This window comes from Brienomyrus brachyistius, unplaced genomic scaffold (assembly GCF_023856365.1).
Source record: "Brienomyrus brachyistius isolate T26 unplaced genomic scaffold, BBRACH_0.4 scaffold59, whole genome shotgun sequence".
Classification (NCBI taxonomy): Eukaryota; Metazoa; Chordata; class Actinopteri; order Osteoglossiformes; family Mormyridae; genus Brienomyrus; species Brienomyrus brachyistius.
The window spans coordinates 832,690-858,678 of record NW_026042334.1 but is presented as its reverse complement, the minus strand read 5'-3'; the positions used below and the strand labels follow the sequence as shown (position 1 = coordinate 858,678).

The 25,989-nt window shown below is 53.4% G+C and overlaps 1 protein-coding gene across 1 annotated transcript in view; it reads right to left on the bottom strand.

Annotated features, from left to right (window-relative positions):
* Positions 1-1,218: 1,218 nt before the first annotated feature.
* bcas3 (BCAS3 microtubule associated cell migration factor) overlaps positions 1,219-25,989 on the bottom strand; it is a 127,072-nt gene continuing 102,301 nt past the window's right edge. Inside the window, 2 exon segments of the mRNA XM_049001543.1 lie at positions 1,219-3,610; positions 17,643-17,810. Coding sequence (XP_048857500.1) covers positions 3,462-3,610; positions 17,643-17,810 — 317 coding nt within the window. The 3' untranslated portion in view covers positions 1,219-3,461.

The following is a 25,989-nucleotide window of genomic DNA, read 5'->3' as shown; positions in this document are numbered from 1 at the left end:
TCCAGGTCTTTATATATGACAAACTGCCCCAGAGAAGCCATTCTGAAGCAGCCGTGTATTGTTATGTTGGTAAAATGTCACGTCCTTCATTTAATCCTCATCCGCCCCTTAAAATATGAGCCGCTCTGAGGCTGTGACAGTGCCTGCAAAATGAGCCTGTTGCAACCTTGAGAGAAAGTGTGGTTACTTTGTTTGGACTGTTACCTTCCAAAGGTCTGTAGCCACAAAAGCCTATACTGTTACGCAGTCATTTTTTTTTTGTCAGTTCCGGTGTGTTCCGTACTGGCTAACGCCAGTCAGCTCGCTTCTGAGCATCTCCCGGACCCTGGAAAAGCCATTTATACCTGACAGGATTGGCAATGGCTTAAGAGGACATCACAGCTGCAGAACCCATGCGACACTCCGGGATCAGCCTCACGGGTCCTTCCCAAGCGATGGACACTGACCTTGGTGGTGTGTAGATGTACGCATCAACGGCTGGGCGTCCTTTGTTCTACACCCAGCGACTCCCATTCCTGCTGGGAGGGGTTTCACAGGAGCATACATATACCGCCCCCCCCCCCCCCCAGTGCACACATGCAGAACTCACGGGATAATTTTCTTTTCCCCGACCTCAAAGCACGAGCCACAATTCAGCATTTTGGGTCTGAAGGCTTGAGCAGGATGGAATTTTGTTGTGAGCAGCAAACGGGAGCCTGAACAAAAGGGGAGCCCCAAATGACCATTTCAAAAACATTCCAAATTAAGGGGAAAGATTAACTTCGCATTTCCCCATTTTTTTTCCGGAATACTTTCCTTGGAAAGAGACCAGACGTCACTGAGTATCTTTAATTGTATATGATGTAAAAGGCAGTTTAGAGCGGGGAGCACAACGGGAATTGGGAAAACTCACTTGAATTCTGCTTGGAAACTCGATTTTTGGTTCTGCTCCTAGGACGTTGATACTAGGCAGGTAACGGTAACAGGTGCTGAGATGGGGGGGGGGGGGGTCTGAAATGAGAGACAGGCAGCTGGTCCACATCCTACAAGGGGACCTGTGGTTTCACTGGAGTGAAGCCCTTAACCTGAGCTGCATCCGGAGAGACCTGCAGCTGCAGAGACTGACAGTTTCACTGCCGCACCGAGTGACGGCTTCTGACAGCGATGTGCATGCGGAGGGTAAACGCTTCAAAATAAAACGTCACGTTTTACTGTTAAATCGATGACACAAAACAGGTGGAAATTTTAAACTTTCATACGTTTAATTATAGGGATTTCTTTTTAGCAAACAATGAGACCCACCACTTGGTATTGTACAAAATGAATCATACAGTCATGACGTGCCCATCCCCATTCCTAACGGTGCATCACTCGTAACGGTTGTGCTTGAACATAAGCGGAAACAGGAAGTGGCGTCCGTCCCCATACATTCAGTTCCGTCCGACTGTCAGAGGCTCACATGTTTTTTAATGCACCCCTTCCCTCAGATCTGGCCACATTACCAATGGCAACGTGACCTTAAGCCACTGCAGTGTACTCTAAGCGAGCTGCTGAATGTTTGCAAGGGAGCAGTTGGGCCAGATGAGGACTTGTCACATAGACAAAACATTAAAGACATGCCCAGGCTCCACCCAGCAGGAGGCCCTGCCCTCCAGGCTCCTCCCAGAAGTGGGCCACACTCATCCCAAAACTGTTTTTTTTTTTGACCTCTCCCCCTCCCTCGATGTCTCACTGTCTAAAGTTGAAAGTTCAAGCTGACAAGGGAAGGAAGGAGTGAGTGAGCGAAGAAGGTAGCGCAGACAAAAAAGCAGTATTGGGATAGACTTGCATCAACAATGGCTTCCCGTGCTCCGCCTTCACGTGTGAAGTCATCTGAAGTAGTAGCCTTTATGCTACATCATGCATGGGTGAATTTCTCTTCCAGGAAGAGAACTCTGGACCAGAGCTCCTCATACCCCCTATGAAGGGGCGATTTCAGTGAAAACTGGCCCTCAATCACTCATTCCCTAAGCTATTGGGAAATCTGGGATTTGGAAAAACCTCCATGGCGAAGGTAAGGTAGCGAGGGAGAGTGGTGCAAATAAAGGTTTTGGGACGTACCCTCTGGGTTTTGAATCATGCTCAAATCAGGGTGCACCTAGCAAGAGGTCACACCCCCAGGCTCCACCCAGAAGAAGGCCACACCCTCCAGGCTCCTCCCAGATGAAGGCCACACCCTCCAGGCTCCTCGCAGAAGAAGGCCACACCCCCAGGCTCCACCCAGAAGAAGGCCACACCCTCCAGGCTCCTCCCAGAAGAAGGCCACACCCTCCAGACCTAGCTACTTACATACTTAAATACTCGTGTATTTACCTCGTGTATTTACCTTGAACACAGTCTGTACCTCAATGCCTACAGTGACACATCCTCAGCTAACCAGCCATATCCGAGACAGGCTGACAGCCATGACCTTCTCCAGCAAAGCCGACTGTATCCGAATGTCGCTTTTCTTCCTATTAAATTAACACCACCCACCTTAGAACCCGGTTAAAAACCAAATACACCCATTAAACATGTGCAGCTAATTAATATCTATGGAGTCAGCTGAAAAGGGAGGCAAATTTACATGCAGGGATCTGAACTGCTGGATCGGTTACACTAGAAAGCAAAGGCTAAAACCAACACCTTAAAACATACAATTTAATGTTTTCAATTATTCATTATGTGCACAAAATCATATTATGGATCAGTGAGGTACAGGGCAGGTCTTAGGAAGTGACGAAATGCTATATCCAGTGAGGAAGTGAATTTAGCCATTCTAGAACAGTAACGGAAACAGGGTTGGGTCGTATGCAGGAGTAGCTTACCTGGGTCCGACTGCTTCCGGAGACATGTTAATTAATCACTGCAAGCAAGACCTTAGCGGACTCGGGGGAGGGGGGACAGGGGAACAAACTCCTGGGCTTCATTCCCAGGAATAAGTGAATACTTCTCCCAGGGTTGGCATGGGAACCATCCGATGTTAAGGGGCAGCAAACAAGTGGGAAGGGGAGAGTTTGGGGGGACAAACCAGGTGCTTGCAAGAAAACCTCAGGGTCGTGCAACAAAAAAATCATCCCCCCCCCCCCCCCCAACCTGAGTCGGCAGCTGTGTTCACCCCCCACAAAAACATTGGGATTTCACATCGGAGACTGTGGGCAGGACCACACCTGCACTAACTTACACATTGAAGGAGATGAACCAAAAGTACACGCAGGATATGACAGGAGTCACTGTGCGCGGCCGGGCGGCGCGGGGTGCTGTAACAGTCTGTCATTGGCTGTGCAATTTCAGAGGCTCCTGGGTGAGTGTGCGGTGGGAAGATCGGATGGGGGGGGGGGCTCTGAAGGAGCGGCAGCCGCAGCGGCAGGGGGGGGGGCGCTTCCCGTCGCCCCAAAATGTCAGGATTGTCTGGCGATGGGGAACTTGTCCACGAGTTCCTTCTCCTGGTCTCGCCGGCTCGTCTAGGGGAAGCCCGTGGGGAAGAGGCTGAGCGGCTGGCTCTCGTTGGTGGGCAGCGGGGAGCGGTAGCCCTCGAAGTTGCGCGGGATGCTTCCGCTGGTGGAACCGGAACTGTTGCTGAGGGTCTCGATGCTGCCCTCTCTTTGCAGCTCTGCGGGGGCCAAAGCATACAAAGGGTTAACGGGGGGGACGCAGCCCTGGTGCAGCTGGCTGTGTCACGCCGGGGGAAACGCGTGATTGCTGGCTGACTCTGGGATCGCTCCCGACCGCGGCACCAATGAAACCTGCGCACGGGACTCGCGGTCACACCCTGGCCCTCGTACCCCCGTATTGCTGTTCTGCACGAATGCGGCCTTAAACCATGACTCGTGTGCCGAGGAAAACGGTCCCCCCCACTCCAGCCAGCACTCAAAACCCCAGGCCCAGCGTGATATTGGGAAGCACCCACTCTACCCAAATGTAGCCGGGGGGGGCAACCTTCTACAAGACCCCTGGGACGCACAACAAAGAGAAGCAAAAGGAAGACGGCCAAATGGCAACCTGCCCCAAAGCCGGAGCGGCTGCAGCCTCAGAATGTCAATATGCAGAGACTCACCTTTACTAGCAAATGATTCAGCGCTAATGCCTTGTTCTCTAATCTCATTAACTGGAAGCAGCTGGTCCGCTGAACGGGGGGGGGGGGGATGTTTACCGCAGCCAGGCCCCCCCCCCCCCCGCTAACATGACGCGCCACTCTGCTTGCATGTTTATTCGTTTAGTTCCAGCACGGGAGACGTAAAATAATTTTACTCTATTACCCTGCGGGGGGGTTAATCTTGGCTCCAGGATGGACACATAGCACTGCCTGACGGACGCTGCCTGACGGACGCTGCCTGACGGACGCTGCCTGACGGACGCTGCCTGACGGACGCTGCCTGACGGACGCTGCCTGACGGACGCTGCCTGACGGACGCTGCCTGACGGACGCTGTGGCGTCCCCATTGCGGTGGTCTCCATGACAACACGAGGGGCAGAACAGCTCATAACCTGGCCTGTGAAACCTGTCAAAATATCCAGTTAAAATGACCTTTGTTTTTCCTAATATGGTGCATTACCGTTTGGATGAGGTAAAGAATGACTTTCCTGTCCCATAATCCCCAGCTAAAAGGGCCCAAATCATGCATCAGATAGATATCCAGAGGACCCTGATGTGGAGGCCATGTGATGAGTTTGGGGTTGGAGGGGGGGGACAACACATTCCCTCTCACTATTTCCAGATTGGTGTGGGGGGTGTTTGTTTGCCTTGGTGAGAACATGAGTCACATTCCCCTGTGACAGGTGTTCATAAATCCTACGGTGGGGCTCCAAGGTGAAGCTGGGTTGTCCCCCCCCCCCGGGTTGGGGGGTGCTTGGGGTCTGTTTTTTCTCAGTCTCCATGCAGACAAGTCAATTGCAGGGGTGCGCAGACGACGAATCCCCCCCCACCCTAAAATCTTCATATGCTAGCTCACTGCCAATTATGCAAAAATAAACAGCACTGAAGAAGGCCTTGGGGAGGGGGGGGGCAATTCGTCTTCTGTCCGGGCGGGGGGGGGGGGGGGGGGGGGGGGTCAGGGTCCACACCTGGGTTAAATTCCCCCAATAGAGAGGTAACTGACTGTTTGGGTCAAGCCAATTTTGAGGCGGGGAAGTTGCCCCATTTGTTTTCAGGGGCGACTCCAGCGGCGATTAGGTTACACAGGAGGACCCCAGTCTTCATTACGATACACGGGGGACCGGTCCCTTGGCCGTCGGTGGGGGCTGGCGCCCAGCACGTTTTTACGCTCCTTTTAAAAATGAAAGAAGCAGCGAGCCTGAGAGACCTGCAAGCCAAGGAGCGTAGGGGCGGTGGGCCGAGGGGGCGGTGGGCCGAGGGGGCGGTGGGCCGAGGGGGCGGGTGGCTACTGTTTCCCACAGGCGCCTGCACAGACGCCCCGGGTGCTAAGCCTCAAATGAGATCGATTTCCCAGCTCGAGCGTCGGTGCCACCCCAAGCACCTCCCCCCACGAGGAATGCGAGAGTGCTGAATTATCGTAAGACCCGTAAGCCGCTAAACGCCGCTACACGCCGCTAAACGCCGCTAAACGCCGCTAAACGCCCATCTACCGCGGCCTAATCCACTTCATTGTGAGATCGGGGTGACATATTCACACGGAGGTATTCGCGTTGACCTGTGCGCCTCCCTCTGCGCCTCCCTCTGCGCCTCCCTCTGCTCCCCTCGCACTGGCATTCGCCTGATGCTCCTCGCTTCCTAAAAACGGCCACCATGCGGTGAGAGACGCGGTGGACCCCAGAGCCGACTCCGAGCCGACGCCAACATCCGTACGAGTCCCTCACAGGAAGCTGCGCGCCCCGCCGACACCTCCATCACGCGAGGACACGCATGCACACATGCAGACCCACGCATACGCATGCATCGCAGGCCTCCAGGCGCCCCCCCCCCCTCCTGATTCAGACCACATTTGAGTACCAAGCAGCCGGCACTGTAGCAGACACACTGAGCCTGGCATTAAGGGGGGAGGCGGTTGAGGATCAAAGTAAACAAAGGGGTCCTAATCAGAGGCTGTATGCCAGTGTAAAAGTGAACGAGAGACTCCACCCCCTCCGTGCCATTTGTACATCCGCAGCCGGGCAGCCGGTGGAGAGGAACCTAATGGGGATCAGAGATGAAGGCGGTAACCCACACCGATACTATACTTATCCTGTCTGATTGTTTTTCTTCTTGTAACTTTAATCTCGCCGAGGTCCCAGCTGGCTCTAGTTAACTCTCTCACGTCAGACTCCTCTCCGGAGCCGCGTTGCCATCGGCCGGCAAGATAAACGGCACAGCGCTTGATCTGCAATCAGCCTTCATTAGGGAGCCTCTCTGCAATGGGCAGCCCCCTCCGGTCCCGGGGGGGGCATGCGGACGTCCTTCATCACTCCCGCCTTCAGAAGGCCCACAGCGGCACGTCTGGGTGTCGTTTTTAAAGTGACACAAAAATAAGGACGCTGACCCTCCACTCAGGAAGGCCACGAGCTCCCTCCTGTCCCATGTCCCACCCCCCATTTATAAAAAGCCCCACCCACTCAACAGAATGCCGGGCTTAAGATCTGTGGTGTTGTCAGAAGGCTTTTTTGAACTATAAACCGCCATTTATGGGGTAGGAATCCAGGGCCCCCCTTTCATGCATTTGTCACCTGCGTATCTCTAAATGGCGACACCCCCATGGGGAAAACAAACGGGTCGCCCCCACAGTTACGTGCTTTTGGGCAGGCATCATGCAGCCACACTAAGTTTTGCTGAGGCCACGTCAAGATGGCAGTTTTTCCCAGAGGGGGGGGGATGGGGGGGGGGGGGGGGTCAGCTGACATACAGCAAGCAGCACCAGTGGTGGAAATGATGATTAACACATAACAAATGATTAATTTGTGATGTGTGCTCCCCCCCCCACTTTCCACTGTGTGAAACCACACCCCACCACCGCACAGTGGGGTGATGTGGGGGGGGGGCAGCATCAGGTCTGGCGGTCACGATTCACTCCTCCCCTGATCAACTGGGGTGGGTTTGGCAGACACTAAGAAGCAGACAGGAGTCCTGGCGCTGGACCTGCCCCCCCCCCACTGCGCAGTGTCCAGCCGCCTTGCTAAAACGCATATTTAAGTCACACAGGTAAAAGCTAAACGCCCACTTTGGCCCATTTTCGATCACCTATAATGGAGGCCTTGTACCACGCGGCCAGGTCTTCCCCAACACCCCCTCCCCTCCCGCTCGGTCTAATCTGCCCCCGCTGAAATATTAATGCCGACTGCATTTCTCACTCCTTGGTTATTGTCAGAGATGCATCACTTATGGCTCTCCCGGCTTTTAGTCTGCAGAGTACGGCACACATTTCCCTACCAGCAAGCACTGCATCTCAGAGTGAGGTTTAGCCTCCGCTAACGGGCGATTAGCGACACCAGGGCTGGTGCTGGAGGGCATCCCCCCATCATGCACGAGATCCGCTCCCAACTCACACCGCGAGGAACCACGGGGGTCGCCAAGCCACAGCGGGTACGTTCGAGACCTTTAATGGGTACAGTCACCACAGTTCAGGACCTGAGTGGATCCTGGGCTCTGACATCAAACAGAATCCCCAATCTCCCCCCCAGTCATCACCTCTCATTAGACATTAGCACCACGCCGTGACATGTGACCAACATGGCTGATTTCCATGTGATATTCTGCATGACGATGCAAGCCAGCGCTCCCAAACTTGGCATGCAACATTTTACAGTTCGACAACATTCAGCCTCATTTAGTAGAGGCAACACAGACAGAGGCATCAGAATGGTTGAGTATCTGGTTCTGAGGAAATCACTTAAATCCTCCGTAATGACAAGTGTAACAGCCGAATGCTTTTAGCCCTCGCGCTCCGCGTTACAGAAACACTCAGGCTGTGTTTATCCCAAAGAGCCAAGCGACAGGCGGATGGGAATCTTTATTTGACAGCTATTAGCGTAACGCTCTGCTGGAAAGAGGCGAGATGGTAGCGTGAAGCAGTGAGGCGGGAGCCGGCCTCAGGCACTGGGCTGCGATGTTGCGAGGCTGCTGGGATTCCTGCGACCCAAGCCTGCACTGGAGGCCTGGACTCTGAGAGGGGACTTCCTCCGGCAGGCCTGGGGAGGGGGGGGGGTCATCGGGGACTGCAGCACCAATCCATTCAGATGAAGGGTATTCACAGAAGCTGGGGGACATGGACACAGCTGCAGATCTGCCCCCACTGTGGGATTTTCGCTTTTTCTATATGAAAAAACAAATCTGGATAAGCGGTGACCTGCAGTCAGGGGTGACCCAGCACCGCCTCTGACAGAAATCACTAACAGGGTTCACAAGTTCCATCAGGGGGCAGAAACTGCTTCCTGGAACCCATTCAGCGGTTGTCGCGATCGGAGTCCACGCACGGCGGCCGACGGGCTGCGTATGAGACACGCTGTCCCCGTCTGGGATCTGAGCCGCAGGAAACAACCGACTGCAGGCCGCTTCTGAGCATGCGACTACATGCGGCTTTACCTGCGAAAGGCGCTGCACAAAGTGGCAGCTTTGCAGGAGCCGTCACACCAAATAGAAGACATGGAGGATAGAGAAACACTTGTGAAGAGATCGGGCCAGAGCTTTGGTCTGGGTAGCGGTGACTTCCGTGTTAATGAACAATGAGTGTGAAGAGCGCACTCCCATTCCACGGGATGCTCTCGCTGCTAGCGGTATTAGCCTAAAGCTAAAATCTGCAGGCCACTGCAAAGATGGGCTTATTAGGACGATTCACTGCACAGGTCTGAAGTAAAGGATCTGAGATCCTACCACATGGTCCTGCCCAATAGCTTAAAAACATCACATGACACAGAGAGTCTAAACTGTCAGAATCACATTTGCTTTCTTGTTTTTGCCACAAACTACTTTTCAGAATTAATTGTTTTCTTCACTCAAACAGACAAAGACTTCGCCGCTGTTGTCAGTAGTAACAAAGCATCCTACCGATGACACTACAGCCCGCAAACAGCCAGAAGACCTGGCACATCGCAGTGTGTTTTGTTTAGTTCCTGCTCTAACGAGGGCGGCAATGCTGCGGCGACTGCTACGCTCTAAGTAACCGGAACACAAAGACATCAGTAAACAACATGAAAAGCATGATGGGAAATGGAGTCGTAATTATAGCAGCCTTTACAGTTGCTGTAGATGTGATCGCTCAGGGTCACATGGCATCTCTCTCGCATGTTATTGGCTGAGGTCATACATACATAATATGAGACAGACCTCCTCTCCCTGTCAATATGCAGCCACATTACAGGCATCGTGTCGTTGATCCGCCTGCCAGGTCACTGTGACATATGTGTCAAGTCAATGCGTGTTTTCGTTTTCGCACGATATGAGGAGTCGGGAAACAACCCCCTGACACGCCGTGAGCACCCTCCAGTGCACATTTAGTGAGGCGGCACCCGGAAAACTAGAATCTGTCACAGTTGGTTTGCCTGGTGGCCCCTTGATGGTTGGTGGGGGCAGTGAGCATAGTCCAGTGTGCAGAGGTGAGAGCTACTCTCGTGCAGTACACTGTCAGAGGTCTTCCACAGGCCTAACCTCCCATGGTAGCGACTACCCTGTCCCACACTTAGACTGACCCCACTCACCCTCCATCCAATGATCAGTGAGTGGGTGGGACCTGCAACCTGTCCATCATAGTCTCCTTCCAATCAAAATGTTAAGTCATTTTTCCCAATATACCAATACAATATGTAAATGCTTGCTGGCTCTTTCCATGCCAAGATGCAGTAACACATTTTACTGGAGCGTGTTGTAAAGAGCAGCCACCAGAGAGCTGTTTGTGTGCCGGTCCTCCTAGCTGGGCTGCTGCCGTAACCGCGGGCGACGCGGGCGTGCCCGGTGACACAACACGCTACACGCATCCCATAAAGCACTCTCCTCTCCTCTCCTCTCCTCTCCTCTCCTCTCTCCCACTTCAGCACCCCATCCCAGTCGTATCTCCCCTTCAGCAAGCCATTAAGTGCAGCTTCCAAATTTGCCCACAAAAAGGCCATTTGCTGGAGGATCCGGCCCCCACCCAATTTGACTGGCTACTACTTAAACACGTGGAGGCGCCGTTGGCATGAACGAGGCAGTGACATCGGGGCCTGATGTGTCTGTGAAGGGGGGGGGTGTTTGCCGTGGTGACTCTGAATACAGGAATTATTCTTCATAGTCTCACACTGTCGTTGTGCATTAAGCTCAAGCTCCTGGCCTGGCAATGAATGTGCAAACGAGTGCTGGGGGCGGGAGGATAATGACCCTGTCCTTCTTTCAAACTCTTGTCCCATTTCACCATACTTCCCAGCCCCCAAAACACTGGGTGTCCTTCAGGAGGAGAGTGCCCCCGGGGAGCATAGCAGGAAGCAGGACCAAACATTTTTCAGCAATACGTTCGTGTGCCTCATGGGGGCGTGCTCTGGGCACACTCGACAGTGACCTCTGCCTGACCCCATATGGTCTGCCCTGCATCAGCTGAAGGTCTGCATTCCTGACTCTCTCTCTTGAATGCCCCCCCCCCCTCCCGCCACGGCCGCTGCCCATGTGGAGCTTGGAGAAGACAGGCGGCACAGACCTAAAAGCAGGGTCGCTGGGGCATAAGGAGCGGAAGAAGAAGAGGGGAGAAGGGAAGAGTGAAAAGTGGAAACTCAATCGCTGTCAGTGTCATTTTGCAATGTGGCCGGTGTGCGTAGAAGTAGTTTGACAGAGGCAGGATCATTGGACAGTGTGTAGGAAGTGCATGAGAGGGGCGTGATTATTGGCCAGTGTGCAGGAAGAGCATGAGTGAGGCAGGATCACTGGCCAGTGTGCAGGAAGAGCATCACAGCGGCAGGATTATTGGCCAATGTGTTGGAAGCGGGCTGATGAGAACTATGCAAAGCGGTGCCCCGACTTTTCTGCTTCTGCTCCTGGCGTGCAGGCCTGCCTTGTGCTGGAGGATGCCTCGGAGGCCTGGCCCACTTCAGGGACCCTGGCCCGTTCCGGCCAGGTGGCTCCAAACTACCGCTGGAGAGGCACGGCCGCTTTGGAGCGATCGTGAATCTGAGATAGCTTTGTTTGTGTAATTCGTCATCCGGCCTCTGAAATTAGGGGAGCAGTGATTGATTACAGCCGAGCGGGCAGCTACCAGCAGGGCTGCACTGTGAGTGGCGAGCGCCCAGCTGGGCGCGAGATGGATATCTGCACGTTATAACAAACCATCACATGGAAGTGGGTGTTCACCGCGATAACGGATCTCTCTTTGGCGGATAAACAGGAGAGCAAAGCTGCACGGCCCCGTTATTAATGGACATTGGGAACAAAGCAGGATTTTACAGGATGGGGCCTGAATTCAACAGCAACATACAATCCAGAGCTGAATCAGGTCTGTAGAAATAGCAAGACGCCTAGGTAACGGGGCACTGGCGGAGAGGGTTTGGGCCTGCACAGAACGTGGGCCCAGGCACAGGACCACGGGCGACGGAGGGTGAGGAGCAGCACTGGCTGGGAAATGGTGGCACAAATCAGGTGACAGGGCGGCAGCTGGGTGTGGAACAGTGGCAGGGGAGGGGTGCAGGGTTCAGCTGGCTCCACGCCCCAGGGAATATGAGCACAGTTAACCTTGACAGAGGTCAGGCCTGCCCCCCCCCCACCCCGCACCCCCAAGCTTTCGTAGGCAGTCTTCACAGAGCAGAGACATGCCGGCGGATCCTCACGGTCGCCCTGCTCCCTATCCTCCACTTGGCACACACAAGTACGCGCACGCGAGCGCATGCGGCATCTAAGACGACAGGACCGGCTGTGTTTCACTTCAAGATAACGTGGGACAGCTGGGGGAGGCCTTCCAAAATCCACAAAGGGGCCATAAAAACGAAAACAACAAAAAAATCTTTGTGGAAATATATGCTTGAATGACGAACTACAGCGCGAGTAATTAAGTCAATCACTAAACCATTCCGAGGGCAATCCGACAATTTCATTAAAAATGGCTGTTTGCTGTGGTTCCAGGGCAGTCTGTTACATTTGGCCGCAGCGCTAAGTGAAACGTTTCCTGCTGCTTCTGAAAGGCACATGCCTGTACAAACAGCCCCTAGGCTGTACCATCCAGCGGCTCCGGGGGGCTCTTAGACCGTACCATCCCATAGCTCAAACAGCTCTAAGGCTGTACCATCCAGCGGCTTGGGGGGCTCTTAGACCTTACCATCCCACAGCTCAAACAGCTCTTAGGCTGTGCCATCCAGCGGCTTGGGGGGCTCTTAGACCGTACCATCCCACAGCTCAAACAGCTCTTATGCTGTACCATCCAGCGGCTCGGGGGGCTCTTAGACCGTACCATCCTACAGCTCAAACAGCTCCTAGGCTGTACCATCCAGCGGCTCGGGGGGGTCTTAGACCGTACCATCCCACAGCTCAAACAGCTCTTAGGCTGTACCATCCAGCAGCTCGGGGGGCTCTTAGACCGTACCATCCCACAGCTCAAACAGCTCCTAGGCTGTACCATCCAGCAGCTTGGGGGGATCTTAGACCGTACCATCTCACAGCTCAAACAGCTCCTAGGCTGTACCATCCAGCGGCTTGGGGGGGTCTTAGACCGTACCATCTCACAGCTCAAACAGCTCTTAGGCTGTACCATCCAGCGGCTCGGGGGGCTCATAGACCGTACCATCCCACAGCTCAAACGGCTCTTAGGCTGTACCATCCAGCAGCTTGGGGGGGTCTTAGACCGTACCATCTCACAGCTGTACCATCCAGCGGCTCGGGGGGCTCTTAGACCGTACCATCCCACAGCTCAAACGGCTCTTAGACCGTACCATCCCACAGCTCAAACCGCCCTTAGGTTGAGACACCCTGCAGCTGAGACAGTTTAATGCTGTGCTGTGAGAAATCCAGTATGTCAGGGGGCGGAAAGTCCAAATTAATGACGATGTTTATGAATAGTTACAACAGCAGCCTTACGTGAGTGTCAGCTCAATACAAATTATATCCCCATAAAAGACGAGAATGATTCCTTAAAAACCTGTTTAGGAAGCCAAAAGTGCCAAAACTCTGTGTAATATATAATTTTAATCTGTTTTTGGATTTTGTTTTGCTGAGAATCAACAGCATTAACATGGGAGTGAATGGGAAGTCCTCATAAAAATGAGTCTGTGCATGAGTGCGTGCGTGCGTGCGTGTGTGTGTGTGTTTGTATGTGTGTGTGGTGTGTTTGTATGTATGTGTCGTGTGTGTATGTATGTGTGTGTGTGTGTTTGTATGTGTGTGTGTGTGTTTGCATGTGTGTGTGGTGTGTTTGCATGTATGTGTCGTGTGTGTTTGTATGTATGTGTGTGTGTTTGTATGTATGTGTGTGTGTTTGTATGTGTGTTTGTATGTATATGTGTGTGTGTGCATGTATGTGTGTGTGTTTGCATGTATGTGTGTGTGTGTTTGTATGTATATGTGTGTGTTTGTATGTATGTGTGTGTTTGTATGTGTGTGTGGTGTGTTTGCATGTGTGTGTCGTGTGTTTGCATGTGTGTGTCGTGTGTTTGTATGTACGTGTGTGTGTGTTTGTATGTACGTGTGTGTGTGTTTGTATGTACGTGTGTGTGTTTGTATGTACGTGTGTGTGTTTGTATGTACGTGTGTGTGTGTTTGTATGTACGTGTGTGTGTTTGCATGTGTGTGTGGTGTGTTTGCATGTGTGTGTGGTGTGTTTGCATGTATGTGTCGTGTGTGTATGTACGTGTGTGTGTTTGCATGTGTGTGTGGTGTGTTTGCATGTATGTGTCGTGTGTGTTTGTATGTATGTGTGTGTGTTTGTATGTGTGTTTGTATGTATATGTGTGTGTTTGTATGTATGTGTGTGTGTTTGCATGTATGTGTGTGTGTTTGCATGTATGTGTGTGTGTGTTTGTATGTATGTGTGTGTTTGTATGTGTGTGTGGTGTGTTTGCATGTGTGTGTGGTGTGTTTGCATGTGTGTGTCGTGTGTTTGTATGTCCGTGTGTGTGTGTGTTTGTATGTACGTGTGTGTGTTTGTATGTACGTGTGTGTGTTTGTATGTACGTGTGTGTGTTTGCATGTGTGTGTGGTGTGTTTGCATGTATGTGTCGTGTGTGTATGTACGTGTGTGTGTTTGTATGTACGTGTGTGTGTTTGTATGTATGTGTGTGTGTTTGTATGTATGTGTGTGTGTTTGTATGTGTGTTTGTATGTATATGTGTGTGTTTGTATGTATGTGTGTGTGTGTTTGCATGTATGTGTGTGTGTTTGTATGTATGTGTGTGTGTTTGTATGTATGTGTGTGTGTTTGTATGTGTGTTTGTATGTATATGTGTGTGTTTGTATGTATGTGTGTGTGTGTTTGCATGTCATGTGTGTGTGTTTGTATGTATGTGTGTGTGTGTGTTTTGTATGTATGTGTGTTTTTGTATGTATGTGTGTGTTTGTATGTACGTGTGTGTGTTTGTATGTACGTGTGTGTGTTTGTATGTATGTGTGTGTGTTTGTATGTATGTGTGTGTGTTTGTATGTGTGTTTTGTATGTATATGTGTGTGTTTGTATGTATGTGTGTGTGTTTGCATGTATGTGTGTGTGTGTGTTTGTATGTATGTGTGTGTGTGTGTTTGTATGTGTGTGTGTTTGTATGTATGTGTGTGTGTTTGTATGTATATGTGTGTGTGTTTGTATGTATGTGTGTGTGTTTGTATGTATGTGTGTGTGTTTGTATGTATGTGTGTGTGTTTGTATGTATGTGTGTGTGTGTTTGTATGTATGTGTGTGTGTTTGTATGTATGTGTGTGTGTTTGTATGTATGTGTGTGTGTTTGTATGTATATGTGTGTGTGTTTGTATGTATATGTGTGTGTGTTTGTATGTATGTGTGTGTGTTTGTATGTATGTGTGTGTGTTTGTATGTATATGTGTGTGTGTTTGTATGTATGTGTGTGTGTTTGTATGTATGTGTGTGTGTGTTTGTATGTATGTGTGTGTGTTTGTATGTATATGTGTGTGTGTTTGTATGTATGTGTGTGTGTTTGTATGTATGTGTGTGTGTTTGTATGTATATGTGTGTGTGTTTGTATGTATGTGTGTGTGTTTGTATGTATGTGTGTGTGTGTTTGTATGTATGTGTGTGTGTTTGTATGTATATGTGTGTGTTTGTATGTATATGTGTGTATTTGCAGCTGAGCCCACAGGTCAGTCAGAGTCAGATGCTCACAGAGCTCTTCGATGCCTCCTCCCCACCCCCACAACGCAGGTACTGTAACGAGGCCCCAGCCAGCAGAGTAGTGGGGTCGGCTCACTCCGTGTTTGGGGGTCCCGTCACCCACTTCGCCTCTGACAGCTGCCCCTCACGCGCAGAGACACGGTTACAGGTAGATGCCGCACGCAGGCAGCACAGACACCCGCTTGTAGGTGTGGCTGTATTTAAGGCCCTTCAGCTCATCACCCTGCTTAAGACAGCCGCAGTGCTCAGAAAACAATGGTCATGTGACTGCCCTTCTGTCACATGACCACATGCTGCCTCGCAGACACATCTCCCCAAAGCGTCATGGGCCCGACCTCATGGTACTCTAATGCTTACGGGGCATGCGCAGGGTGACAGCGAGGGCCCTCAGAGGGGGCGAGCCTGGGTTTTGTCCTGGGGACGGCGTGACGCGGGGAACGCTCGAGTCCTTGGGGCGGCGTCCTCCCCGCTGCTAAAATGGAATTTATGTTGGGTTAGCACCAATGAGCAAAATCCAATTTGCAACATTATGTTGCAGGGGCAAATCTAATTTGAGCATGAGTGCATTTCAGTGGTGTGTGTCACGCCCCCCCCTTGGTGCCTCCCTCTGCCAGCTTTTGTCTGGGGGGGGGGGCTGTCAGTGAGACCGTACTCACAGAGAGATCTGGAGGCTGGGTGGTGGTGGTTCTGGTGGTGGGGGTATGCTTGTTAGGAAAGTACCCCCCCACCCAACCAAACCCTAACACACACCTCGACCCACAAGTGCTGTACCATCTGCTGTCACCCTGCAAAGCCGTCCCCTCGAACCCGCCGTGTTTCACACACACACACACACACACACACACACACACACACGCACAGAGTTCCCTTTAATAACCTTCCAGATAGGACAAGACTGAGCCTCTGGCAAACTATAAATTGTTTTCCCCTTTAATTTATCGCCAAAGTGAGACTGACAAAAATAACAGATGTAAGCATGTCACACAGCAACAAAGGCAGACAGAAGCAAACAGACAGGCGCGGGAGTATTGGTCAGCGAGTATCTGGCGGTCATTCCCCCGGCGCGCCGCCCTGGAGCCGTGTCTGAAGGGTTAACTCTATGTTTATTGGAGAGCATGGGGCCAGGAGTTGAACGTAATGTGATCAGTAATGAATTTTGCGTTACATTAGGCCGTATAAATGGACGGACAAGCACAGACTACAAGTGTCCGGGAGTCCAACTTAATCTAATGAAACAAAAATAGAGACAGAACCAATTAGGGAGAGGGCCAACTCGGTGCTGCAGCAGGGACTGCAAATGAATAGGTACAAATCAAATCAGGGCCTAATCGACGTGCTACAAGGGACGGCCGTCGATGCTAAACACATTAGCGTCTTGTGACCTGCCTGTTCCGAGCGGCAGAATCCGGAGTCCGGCCTCCATATACCCCTCAAAAATCAAAGCGGCTCTTGTTCACTTAAGGGGGGGGGGGGGTAGGGGGGCAGTGCGGGTGGGGAGGGAGGGGCGCCACAGCTTCCTAAACGAGTTAAACATTCGGACTGTCAAAACGGCGATTTCCCCTCTTTTTGGGTTTTCAGCAGGAACGATCTCATTTATTATTTTTAAAACCTTTGAAACGTGGTGTATATATTCTTTTGCGCCCCCCTCCCCTCACAAACCTGAGCTAGACATCACGCTGCCAAACCGGATGTCTGAAGAAGCATCAACCTCTCGCAGGCCAATGACGAAGGGGGTTGAGGGGTGGGGGGGCAAAATGAGACGTTTAAAGCAGCCATTACTTAAGTAAATGAACAAAATGGGACATTACTGCTTCACCATCCCTGTCAGACCGGAGCTGAGTCCCGGCTGGAAGGAGTGACCTGGAAATTAGATGAAACCAGACACGTCATGTGGAGAGGCGGTAGGAAAAGCAGTGAGATGCTACCCCCTCTGCAGGGCTGGGGGGGGGGGGGCATGTTTGTGAGAGTGGCGAGTGAGGTCACGCCTGACAGGAATGCAGCATGAGCCTTAGAAACGCAGAACCAGCGAGGTCCTGGAACCGGCTGGGGGTGCGGACGTACGGGGGGAGGAACCGGGTGATCATAATCATGTGTGTCATGAAACCCGGCACCCCCTGAATCTTGGGGGGGCGGAAGCGGACCACCGCGCAGCCAGAGGGGAGACCGGGGATTTCTGGATCCTAATTGCAAACGCAAATAAACTGCCGGCGTTCCTGCTGATCCCAGATCAGTTACAGCTGAGGCGGGAGAGAGGATCAGAGGGGGTCGCGTCCCACTCGTGACCCAGCCCTGTTAATGCCAAACACCACAGTCATTCGTCTGGCTGACATGATCCTTCTGACTGCACTGGAATATTTATCCTAAAACCAAAAGCATGTTGTACCTAATCTACGGTTTATATAGTATTTTGACGTTTAAGGAGAGGGAGGGGCTTACCGGTCCCAGAGCCCACAATGTCCCGGCTGGGCGACTCGGACATGGCGTCTGCAAGGCGCTCTCGCAGACCCTCCTCCGTGGTGTCGACGGACGACAGGTGGCGCAGGCCGAAGCTCTCCGGCCAGCTCCCGCAGACTTCCAAGAGGGTCACACTGCGGTCAAAGGTTCCTGCAGCAAAAGGAGGGTGAGACGACACACTGAAGGGTGCAAGGGAGCTGCGCTGACGACAGACAGCAATGACGGCAGACAGCAATGACGGCAGACAAAAACATAGGGATGAAACTCTCATTCTGTGTTCGCTTTAGTCCGAACCGCTGTTGCTGCTGTTCGTAGAGAATGAAGAATCGGAAATGACAGGTAGGAGGCCCAACGTATGTGATGCAAGAGGCTGGGATGGGAGTGTCTGTGTATTTTGGTGGGGCTGCCACGCCCAGGAGGTGTGAGTCGCATGACTTAAAAGAACTAATCAGCTAAGCTGCAGTCAGAATAATCAATGATCAGAATAATCGACAGAGGGCTTTTCCCGAAAGCAAGTCGTGACCCGGATTCCATCCCATCCACCTGTGGCAGCTCTCCAGTCTAGCATGGGGAAGCTGAGCTCAGGTACGAGGCTGGATTTACTAGCCACTATCTGTGTGTAATAGGCGTCACCATGCCGTACGTCCATCGCCGATGCCCACTCTCCGCTGAAGCCCCCGCAGGCCATGAGGCGTTACATGAGGGACCGGCAGTCGGGCATGACCCCCCTCATGGGAAGAGCGGACAGGCAGATCCACCACTATAACAAATCTGAACAAACAACAGGCCCCTGCGAACGAACATGAGCACAAAATGTGGCCGTCCAAGTGAGACAGGGAGACACCCCCGCGATAAAACAGAAGGGGAGGGGGTTGGTAGTTAGTCTGGCTTTTGTGGTCTGCGACATAAACAAGAGACAGCCCATGGGGGAGGATGGGGTGTCTGGGGAGGGACTGTTGTTGTGGACCCCCCCCTCAGATACCTGGGACATGAAACGCGGCTGGCTTATCAGCGCCTCGCGGGCGGCTTTGATCAGCAGGCTGCCGCCTATCTGCACTTGTCCCTGGACCTGCAGAGCTTCATGCACACTCTGCTACACTGACAGGCGCCTAATGAGGAGGCGAGAGCCAAGCGGGCGGCTGTGGCGCCCCCCCCCCCCCCCCCCCGTACTGATAGCGGGGCCCTGCAGCCCGACGCTATCTCCTGTTAGACACTCCGCTGGGCAGCCTCGCGGGCGGCAGATAGTCCCCGGAGCACTTCACAGAGGGCCAGGCTGTGGACTCCCTGCACCGGCCGGCCTGCCTTCAAAGCCAGGGGAGTGGGGGGGGGGGGGGGGGGTGGCAGAGGGCAGGCGTGAGAGCGCGTCGAAAACAAGAAAGTGCCGCGAGTGGCAGCCTGCTGCATCCACGCCGTCTGGAGATCATCTGGCTTTTTAAAGTGGCAGCTCGCTTCTGGAAGAATGTCATCTTTACCAGACTGGGGGGGCAGGGGGGTCAAACACCAGCGAGTGTGTCTCTGTGCACACAGGAGCCCCGGGGTCAGACACGGATGTGTGCCCCCCCTCCCCACCCCGTCTGCTTTCTACAAGGGATTTTCTTACACAGCTCTTAAAACATCACTCTGAATTAGCATGGATCCAGGACACCACCTCACCCCCCCACCCATCACCTCACGGGTCGGTCCCTCACCCCACCGACCTGCACTGAAAAATGCTGCCCCCCCATCAGAATTTTTTCAGGGTGGGGTAAGGATGGGGGGGGGGAGGAGAGTCAGACAGACAGATAAAGCAATATGGGGATGTTAAGGTCACGAGTTCATCCAACGGACGTGACGGTGTGAGGGGGAGGGTATCCACCGAGCGCCTGATAGTGAAATTAAAAGTAGCTGCCCTAGGAAGTAGTAGTTGTGGGGGGGGGGGGGTGCTGTATCTTGAGCCACACTGCATCCTTCAGTGCCATAAACCACGCTGGTCGCCGCTACCCCCGCTGCTGCTGCTTATCCCTAATCAATCCAATCAGCGGTAAGGGGCCCCCTACTGGAGGTGGTGGGTATCGCATGCACAGGGCCCGGCTGCATTCTCCCGTCTCTCAGCTACCTGATGACCACGGACCTGGGTAAACACGCTAACAACTGGTGGGTGGGGGGGGGGCAGCTAAGGTGGGGGGGCTGCTAATGCAATCGGCCTTTATTAGGGGGCTATAAGGCCCGCTCAGATAATGGCTGTTTATGGCCCATCTTCTGGCTCCGGTTCCCCGCCAGGGCCCGGCTGAGCACCCTCTGCATAAATCAGCCCCCGTCAGGGCCGGACAAGGGGACTGTTTGTTCATCCGCCAGCTGCCTGTCTGTTTTTTCTTTTAGGACAGCGGGTCCCGAATTTAGCGTAAGCAGTAAGACCCCTTGTTTCCGCTTAATGTGAGATTGCGTCGCCATAGCGACTAAAGTGACGCATTGAACCCACTTGTTGGGGGGGGGGGGGGGGGGCACGAGCCAGTGGAGACCACATGCTTTTTGAGGGGACAGTGCAATGGCCATGGTATGAAGAACTCTCATCGGGGGGGGGGGCTTAAGGTTAGTGAACCACAGATAAACTCCACACTTCACTCAGTGCCCAGACACCCACCTCTCCCCCCTCGGTGCCCCATTCTCTTCTCCAAACTGCAATGGGGGGTGTTAATGTCAGGTGTTAAGTCCCCAGGATCAGCCTGACGATCGGTGCCGCTGAAAGTCTCTGCTCAGCCACTCTCAGAACGATAAACTCCTCCATTAAATCACTCACTCGTCGCCGCACCAAGCCCGGCCCGTCCCCCCAAGTGTGGGTAATCCCGCCGATGGCGCCCCTCCGGAGCCTTTCACTCACGCTGTACGACAGACACCCTTTCAGCTACTCACCACTCGCCTGACTTAATAAAAGCAGAGAAATAAACCTTGCAATTAGCCTTAAACCTTTAATAGCGGAAAAAACGCACATTCTGAGAGGTGCGTGTCCTTTCTAGTTCACGACAAAACCTTGGCCCCCCGCTATTCTCGCTCTGGGAGAGAGAAATGCTGACAGCGCCCCCCCGCCCCCGTCAGACAGGAGTGTGTTGTTGCGTCACCAAAAGCGATCACACCTCTGTCTTCATAGAGGACCTCGCAATCGCCGCAGATTCATTATCTGTGGAAAACCGGAGCCCGAGGCTCTAGGGGCCCATCCGCAGTGCTGGGGAAGGAGGGGCTGAAGGGTCTCTTTTTCTACAGACAAATCCAATCAGGCCGCGTTACGCCGTCGACACCCCCGGGGTGATAATATCGGCTGAGTGCTCACACCCTGCAGGAGGTAACCCCACTGATAACCAACAGATGACAATACGCTGATACCCCCCAATGCTGAAGAGATCATCAGTATCAACAAAGACGTGTGACAGGTAACTGCGTAACTGCTACAATGCCCATCATATCTTACAGGTGACGCTATCAGGGGTCTTGATAGCTGTCTGTCACAATCAATGTTCTTTAGCTTAAAGGGGCGGCGCATCTTGCTGTGATAGCAGTGGTACCTGGGTGCCTGCGGGTGGAGAAAGCAGGCCGCTCCTTTCTCTGTGCTATTTCTCTGACAGGCAGTGACCTCAGAGGTGGGGGGTGCTGAGCAGCATGTCTGATTGGCTGCTGCAGTCCAGTGCTCTCATCACGGGCCTGCAGGCTTTTCATTTTGTTTTTTTTTTTGAGTAAGGTCTTGAGTGGATGCAGGTATTTTTACGCTGTGCTGCTGTGTGGCGCAAATCACAAACATAAACACAAAGTAAGGAGCGCAGGATCAAAGCGAGGGGCAGGCGGGGGGGGGGGGGGGGGCACAATGCAAGTCGGCGGATGATTTTAGACAGAGGAAAACCACAGCCGCCAGCAATCACGGCACCTGACAACGGCCTGCCGGACCACAGCAACAGGCCAATCTGCTCACCACTGCAATGACACTGGTGTTGAACTCTAGCACAGCACAGGGGGACGCAGTGTCTGCCACCCCCTGCAGGCCCATTAAACCACTCTCCCAGTACCCTCATTACAGCCCCCCCCCCCCCAGGGGCCACCAGGACCCAATAACTCCACATCAAACGGGCGAGGTAGGCGGGCGGCCAGGTCTCGTTCTGTCTGGGTGCCTTTAACGGCATTCACCACTTAATAAAAGGGAAATGAACGCAGCCCCCACTCCGGACAGCACCCTGCCTCACCCCCCCAAGCCCTTCATGTCCGTGCCACTGCGTGTCTGATTCCAATGCCATTTATAATGCCGACAATTAAAGGATCATGACACACTTAATGCACAGCAGACCCAGAGGGTGTGCTTACCAACATTCTGCCACTGACCAGCATGCCCCCACAAGGCCAAAGCATTGTCATAAGGGGGGGGGTGCTGTTTTACAAAGTCATTCAGTAAATGAGACGCTAACTCTATTAACTAAACAGGGCTGCTAACGGCCAGGCATTTCCCGGTAAGGCGGCCGGTCATGATGCCGAAATGATTTCAGGAAGCGACCCGGTAAACAGCCCCCCCTTGGGTCTTGATGCTGGGGGGTGTCGGGGAGCCACACAATGCCACAAGTGTGAAATATATTACTGGGAGGTGGGTGGCTGGGTAGGCAGGGGTCATGCTCCTCCCTTCATTAATCAGGATGAATATTCCCACCCGCCACACATTCATCAGGTCAGGGTGTCACTGGATTAGCCTCCCCCAGCATGCGGGGCACCCCCCCACGACCCCCCAACCCCCACCCCTGCACCCCAAAACACCTCCACACGTGTCCCGTGCCACAGAAGGCAGGCCGCTTCTCCGCACACTAACCTCAGGCGGGGTGCCACCCCTCTGGCATTCATGGGTTCTCAGGCAATAATTGACGCAGCAAAAATCCCTGGGGAGGGGTGTGGAATCTCATTTATAGCTAGGGCTGGGGGGAGCGGAGGCTGGACGGGTGGGGTTCCTATGCCCTTTTCCGTAAGTGAGTTAGGGCGCACAGCTGCCTATTTATCTTATGTCTGCCGCTGCTTTGGAGGGGGGGGGTCAGTTGGCAGTCAGGGTGAGACCCAGGACCTTCCCTCCTCCCTCTGGTTGGTCACCATCTATCAGCCTCCTGACATCACGCCGGCAGTGATATGCCAGACTGGAGATGATGTCACACCTCACTAGAGTCTGCTGCCCCCCCCCCACCCAAAACTTGACAAATCCCCATGGGGACAGGAAGACCAGCACCCTGAGTAGCACCCGGTTTACACCCCTTGCTCAGAGGAAGCACAGGGCGCCGCTGGACGGCGCGGCACGTGAGTGCTGTCAGGGAAGACATACAGCCTGGGCTGGCCACCGCAGCCTGATTGCATTTATACATCCATGCGGGGGGGGGGCAGGGGTGTGGGTTTAATGCAATAAGCGGGAAGGGGATGGCGACGCTGTGGCAGGGGCAGGCTGACTGCTCATGGTGGGGGGGGGGGGTGACTGCTCATGGAAGGTGGGCAGGGGCGGAGGGCTGACTCCTCATTCGGGGGGGGGGGCTGACACACACATTTCATGTACAAACATATTCACTGACACTTGCCTTTCCAAACCACGTGTCTCAGACCAGACATGTGTGACCCATAGGCATGCAGACACTGAACACAGACTGTCAAAGGTACAGCTTCCCGATCTAAGCAGAGACAGCATCCGGGCTGAAGGGCCACTGGGGGCCACTCGGGGCCGGGTGCCAAGCGGGTGCCGGCTCCTAATTAGAGCCCTAATTTACGAGGACATGTTTCGTGTGATGGGGCCACAACCGGGCCACGCCGAAAGCCCAATTAGAGGCTCCAGACGCATGAAAGAGTCCTGGGCCGTTCCTGCGGGTCGGGCCGAGAGCCGCAGGGAGCTGTGATGTGGCGGGAGCCGTGAAGACCAGTACGGCTCAGAATTAATGACATGCGACCAGATTCGAACCGTGGGTCTCGGTGGGGCAAACGCATATATAGCGGCGGCTGTGCTGAAGGGCAGTCCTATAAGCGGGGGGGGGCGGGGTGGGGGGGCTAGCAGCAAGACCCAGCGGAATCCTATTTCATCAGGATGAAACGACACCTAATGTGTCTCTAATCTGACCGCTCTGGGTGTCACGGCAGAGCGAGACTCATTCCCGCTGCGGCCAGAAGCGCCGCGATTATATTTTCTTTCCGCGGCGAGCTGACGTTCTTAAAAGGAATTAATTTTTTTCCGACGGGGGAAAGTGTCTCTAAAGTGGCCTGCGGGCAGGCCGGCCTCACACAGGCCGGGAATCTCACGTTATTACAGGCAGATTGTGGCCCAGGCTGGGAATTCCCTGGTGTATCTGGGCCGAGACTTTGGCAAAGGGGGGGGAGATACTGGCTTGGGCACTGTTGCTCTTTCAGTGGGGCCACTAGGCGACGAAGGACCGAGGGGTTTGAACCCCAAAGGTCAGCAGCAGCACGGACTACAAGGTAACAGCAACTTGGTATCTTACGGGCTGGAAACTGGGAATGCAGCTCCCAAAGGAAAAGGAGTGGGGAGAGAGTATCCGTGGGGCTGAGGAACCACACCTGCCCGTGCTGTAAACCTGATCCCGGATTCTCACCGGAAGCCTATAGAAGAAAAGGCGACGGACAGGCATTTATTCAGTAGCCGCTCGGGCTGAAGTGAATTACGAGCAGAGAGCAAACAGGTACGCGGTAAGTGCTTTGGGGCGAAGCGGCAGGTCGCAGAGATGCAAACAGCCGCCGTGAGTGCTATCAATTTGCGGCAGCTTAGCTCCGCGGGCAGCATAAGGAGGGTAACTGAGCAAACTGAGCTAATGATCATCCCTAAAAGATAGCACAGATAACAGAACCTGTCCTGCTCGCTCCATGCCCCACGCCTGGACACCCTCGGCCCAGCCAGCCTGGGAAACGCGCCCCATAAATCGTCACTAATGTTACCAGTAATAAAAGTGTCAGGAGTGTAACTGTGTGAACGGTTTATCTGGCCACACAGGGTGAAGCACTGAGCAAGGCCTGGCATCGGAGCACACGCACGCACACATGTCGGGTATACCTACCCTTATGGGGACCACTCATTCATTTCCATGGGAAAAATGCTAACGCTAACTAAGATAACCTTAACCCCCACCCTGCCCTAAGCATAACCATAAGTAACCGAGCAAACTACAAAAGTTTTTGCATTTTTAGTTTTTCCATTGCAGTCACAGATTGGTCCCCATAAGGGAAAAAAATGGGTACTCATCACATTGTGGGGACATTGTGTCTCCATAAGGTAAGGTATCCCCGCTGTAAGGACACACACACAGAAACACACGCGCACTTTGGGCAGGTGCGATTTGTAGTGTGATGCACATGCAGGCTGCTGTCCCGACCTAAATCGGAACCACCCGGCGTCCCCACGACAAACAGATCCAAGACCGGCCGCAGCTGGACTCTGACGGCCGGCAGAAGGATGGGGCTCCAGGGTGAAGTACCTCCTCCTGTAATCATCAGACTAAACAGAAATGGTGGGGGGGTGGGGGGTGGGGGGGCGCAGTCTCGGTGGTCGACAGGAAGGGATTCTGTTAGCTTTAGGGCTGAGCGCAGGAAGCAGTTAGCTCAGGGATCGGGTTTAAGCATTTCACAGGCACGACCGCGGTGGGCCGCAACGGGGGAGCCTACGGAGGGCTGCAGAAGTACAAAGGGCCTGGGGGGGGGGGGGGAGAGCAGGGGCAGGCCAACAACTGGAAACTGGTGGGGGGGGGGGGGGGGGTAACAGTGAACACCAAAGGCTACAGTGACATCTGGGCTGGCAATCAGCAGGCTGCTTTCAAGACCTGCCAAGGCAAACAAACCAATAACAAATCCACTTTGCTGATCATCGATCCGTCCCGACGCGAGCCAAGGTAAACACGGCAGGGCCGAAGTTTGCTCTTCAAACCAGTGTCTCAGGAGCGAGTAGAAACAGTCCCCGCCCACAACAAGACCAGACCACGCCCAGCAGTGGACAGACCACTCCCACCACCACTGTGCCTGGTCAAGCCTCTCAATCCTGTCTTGGCCACACCCCCCCCCACCCATTTGGCATCACACACCACTGGCCTGCCTCGTAGACACCTGACCAAGTATATACACACACAGGTGTACGCGAACATGCATGGCGCGTGGAAACTCTGCGAAGCTTCAGTAAACAGTAAGGATCACCTGACACTTGGCCATTATGCAAGACTTTGAAAGATTTTATTTTTTTTTTTTTAAAACTGTGCTTTGAAAGATAAAGCCCAACATTGAAAAAAAGATTTACAAAAACTAAAATGCATCGAGCAGGTCATCAGTCTTCAATATTGTCCTGTTAATATCAGTCGGA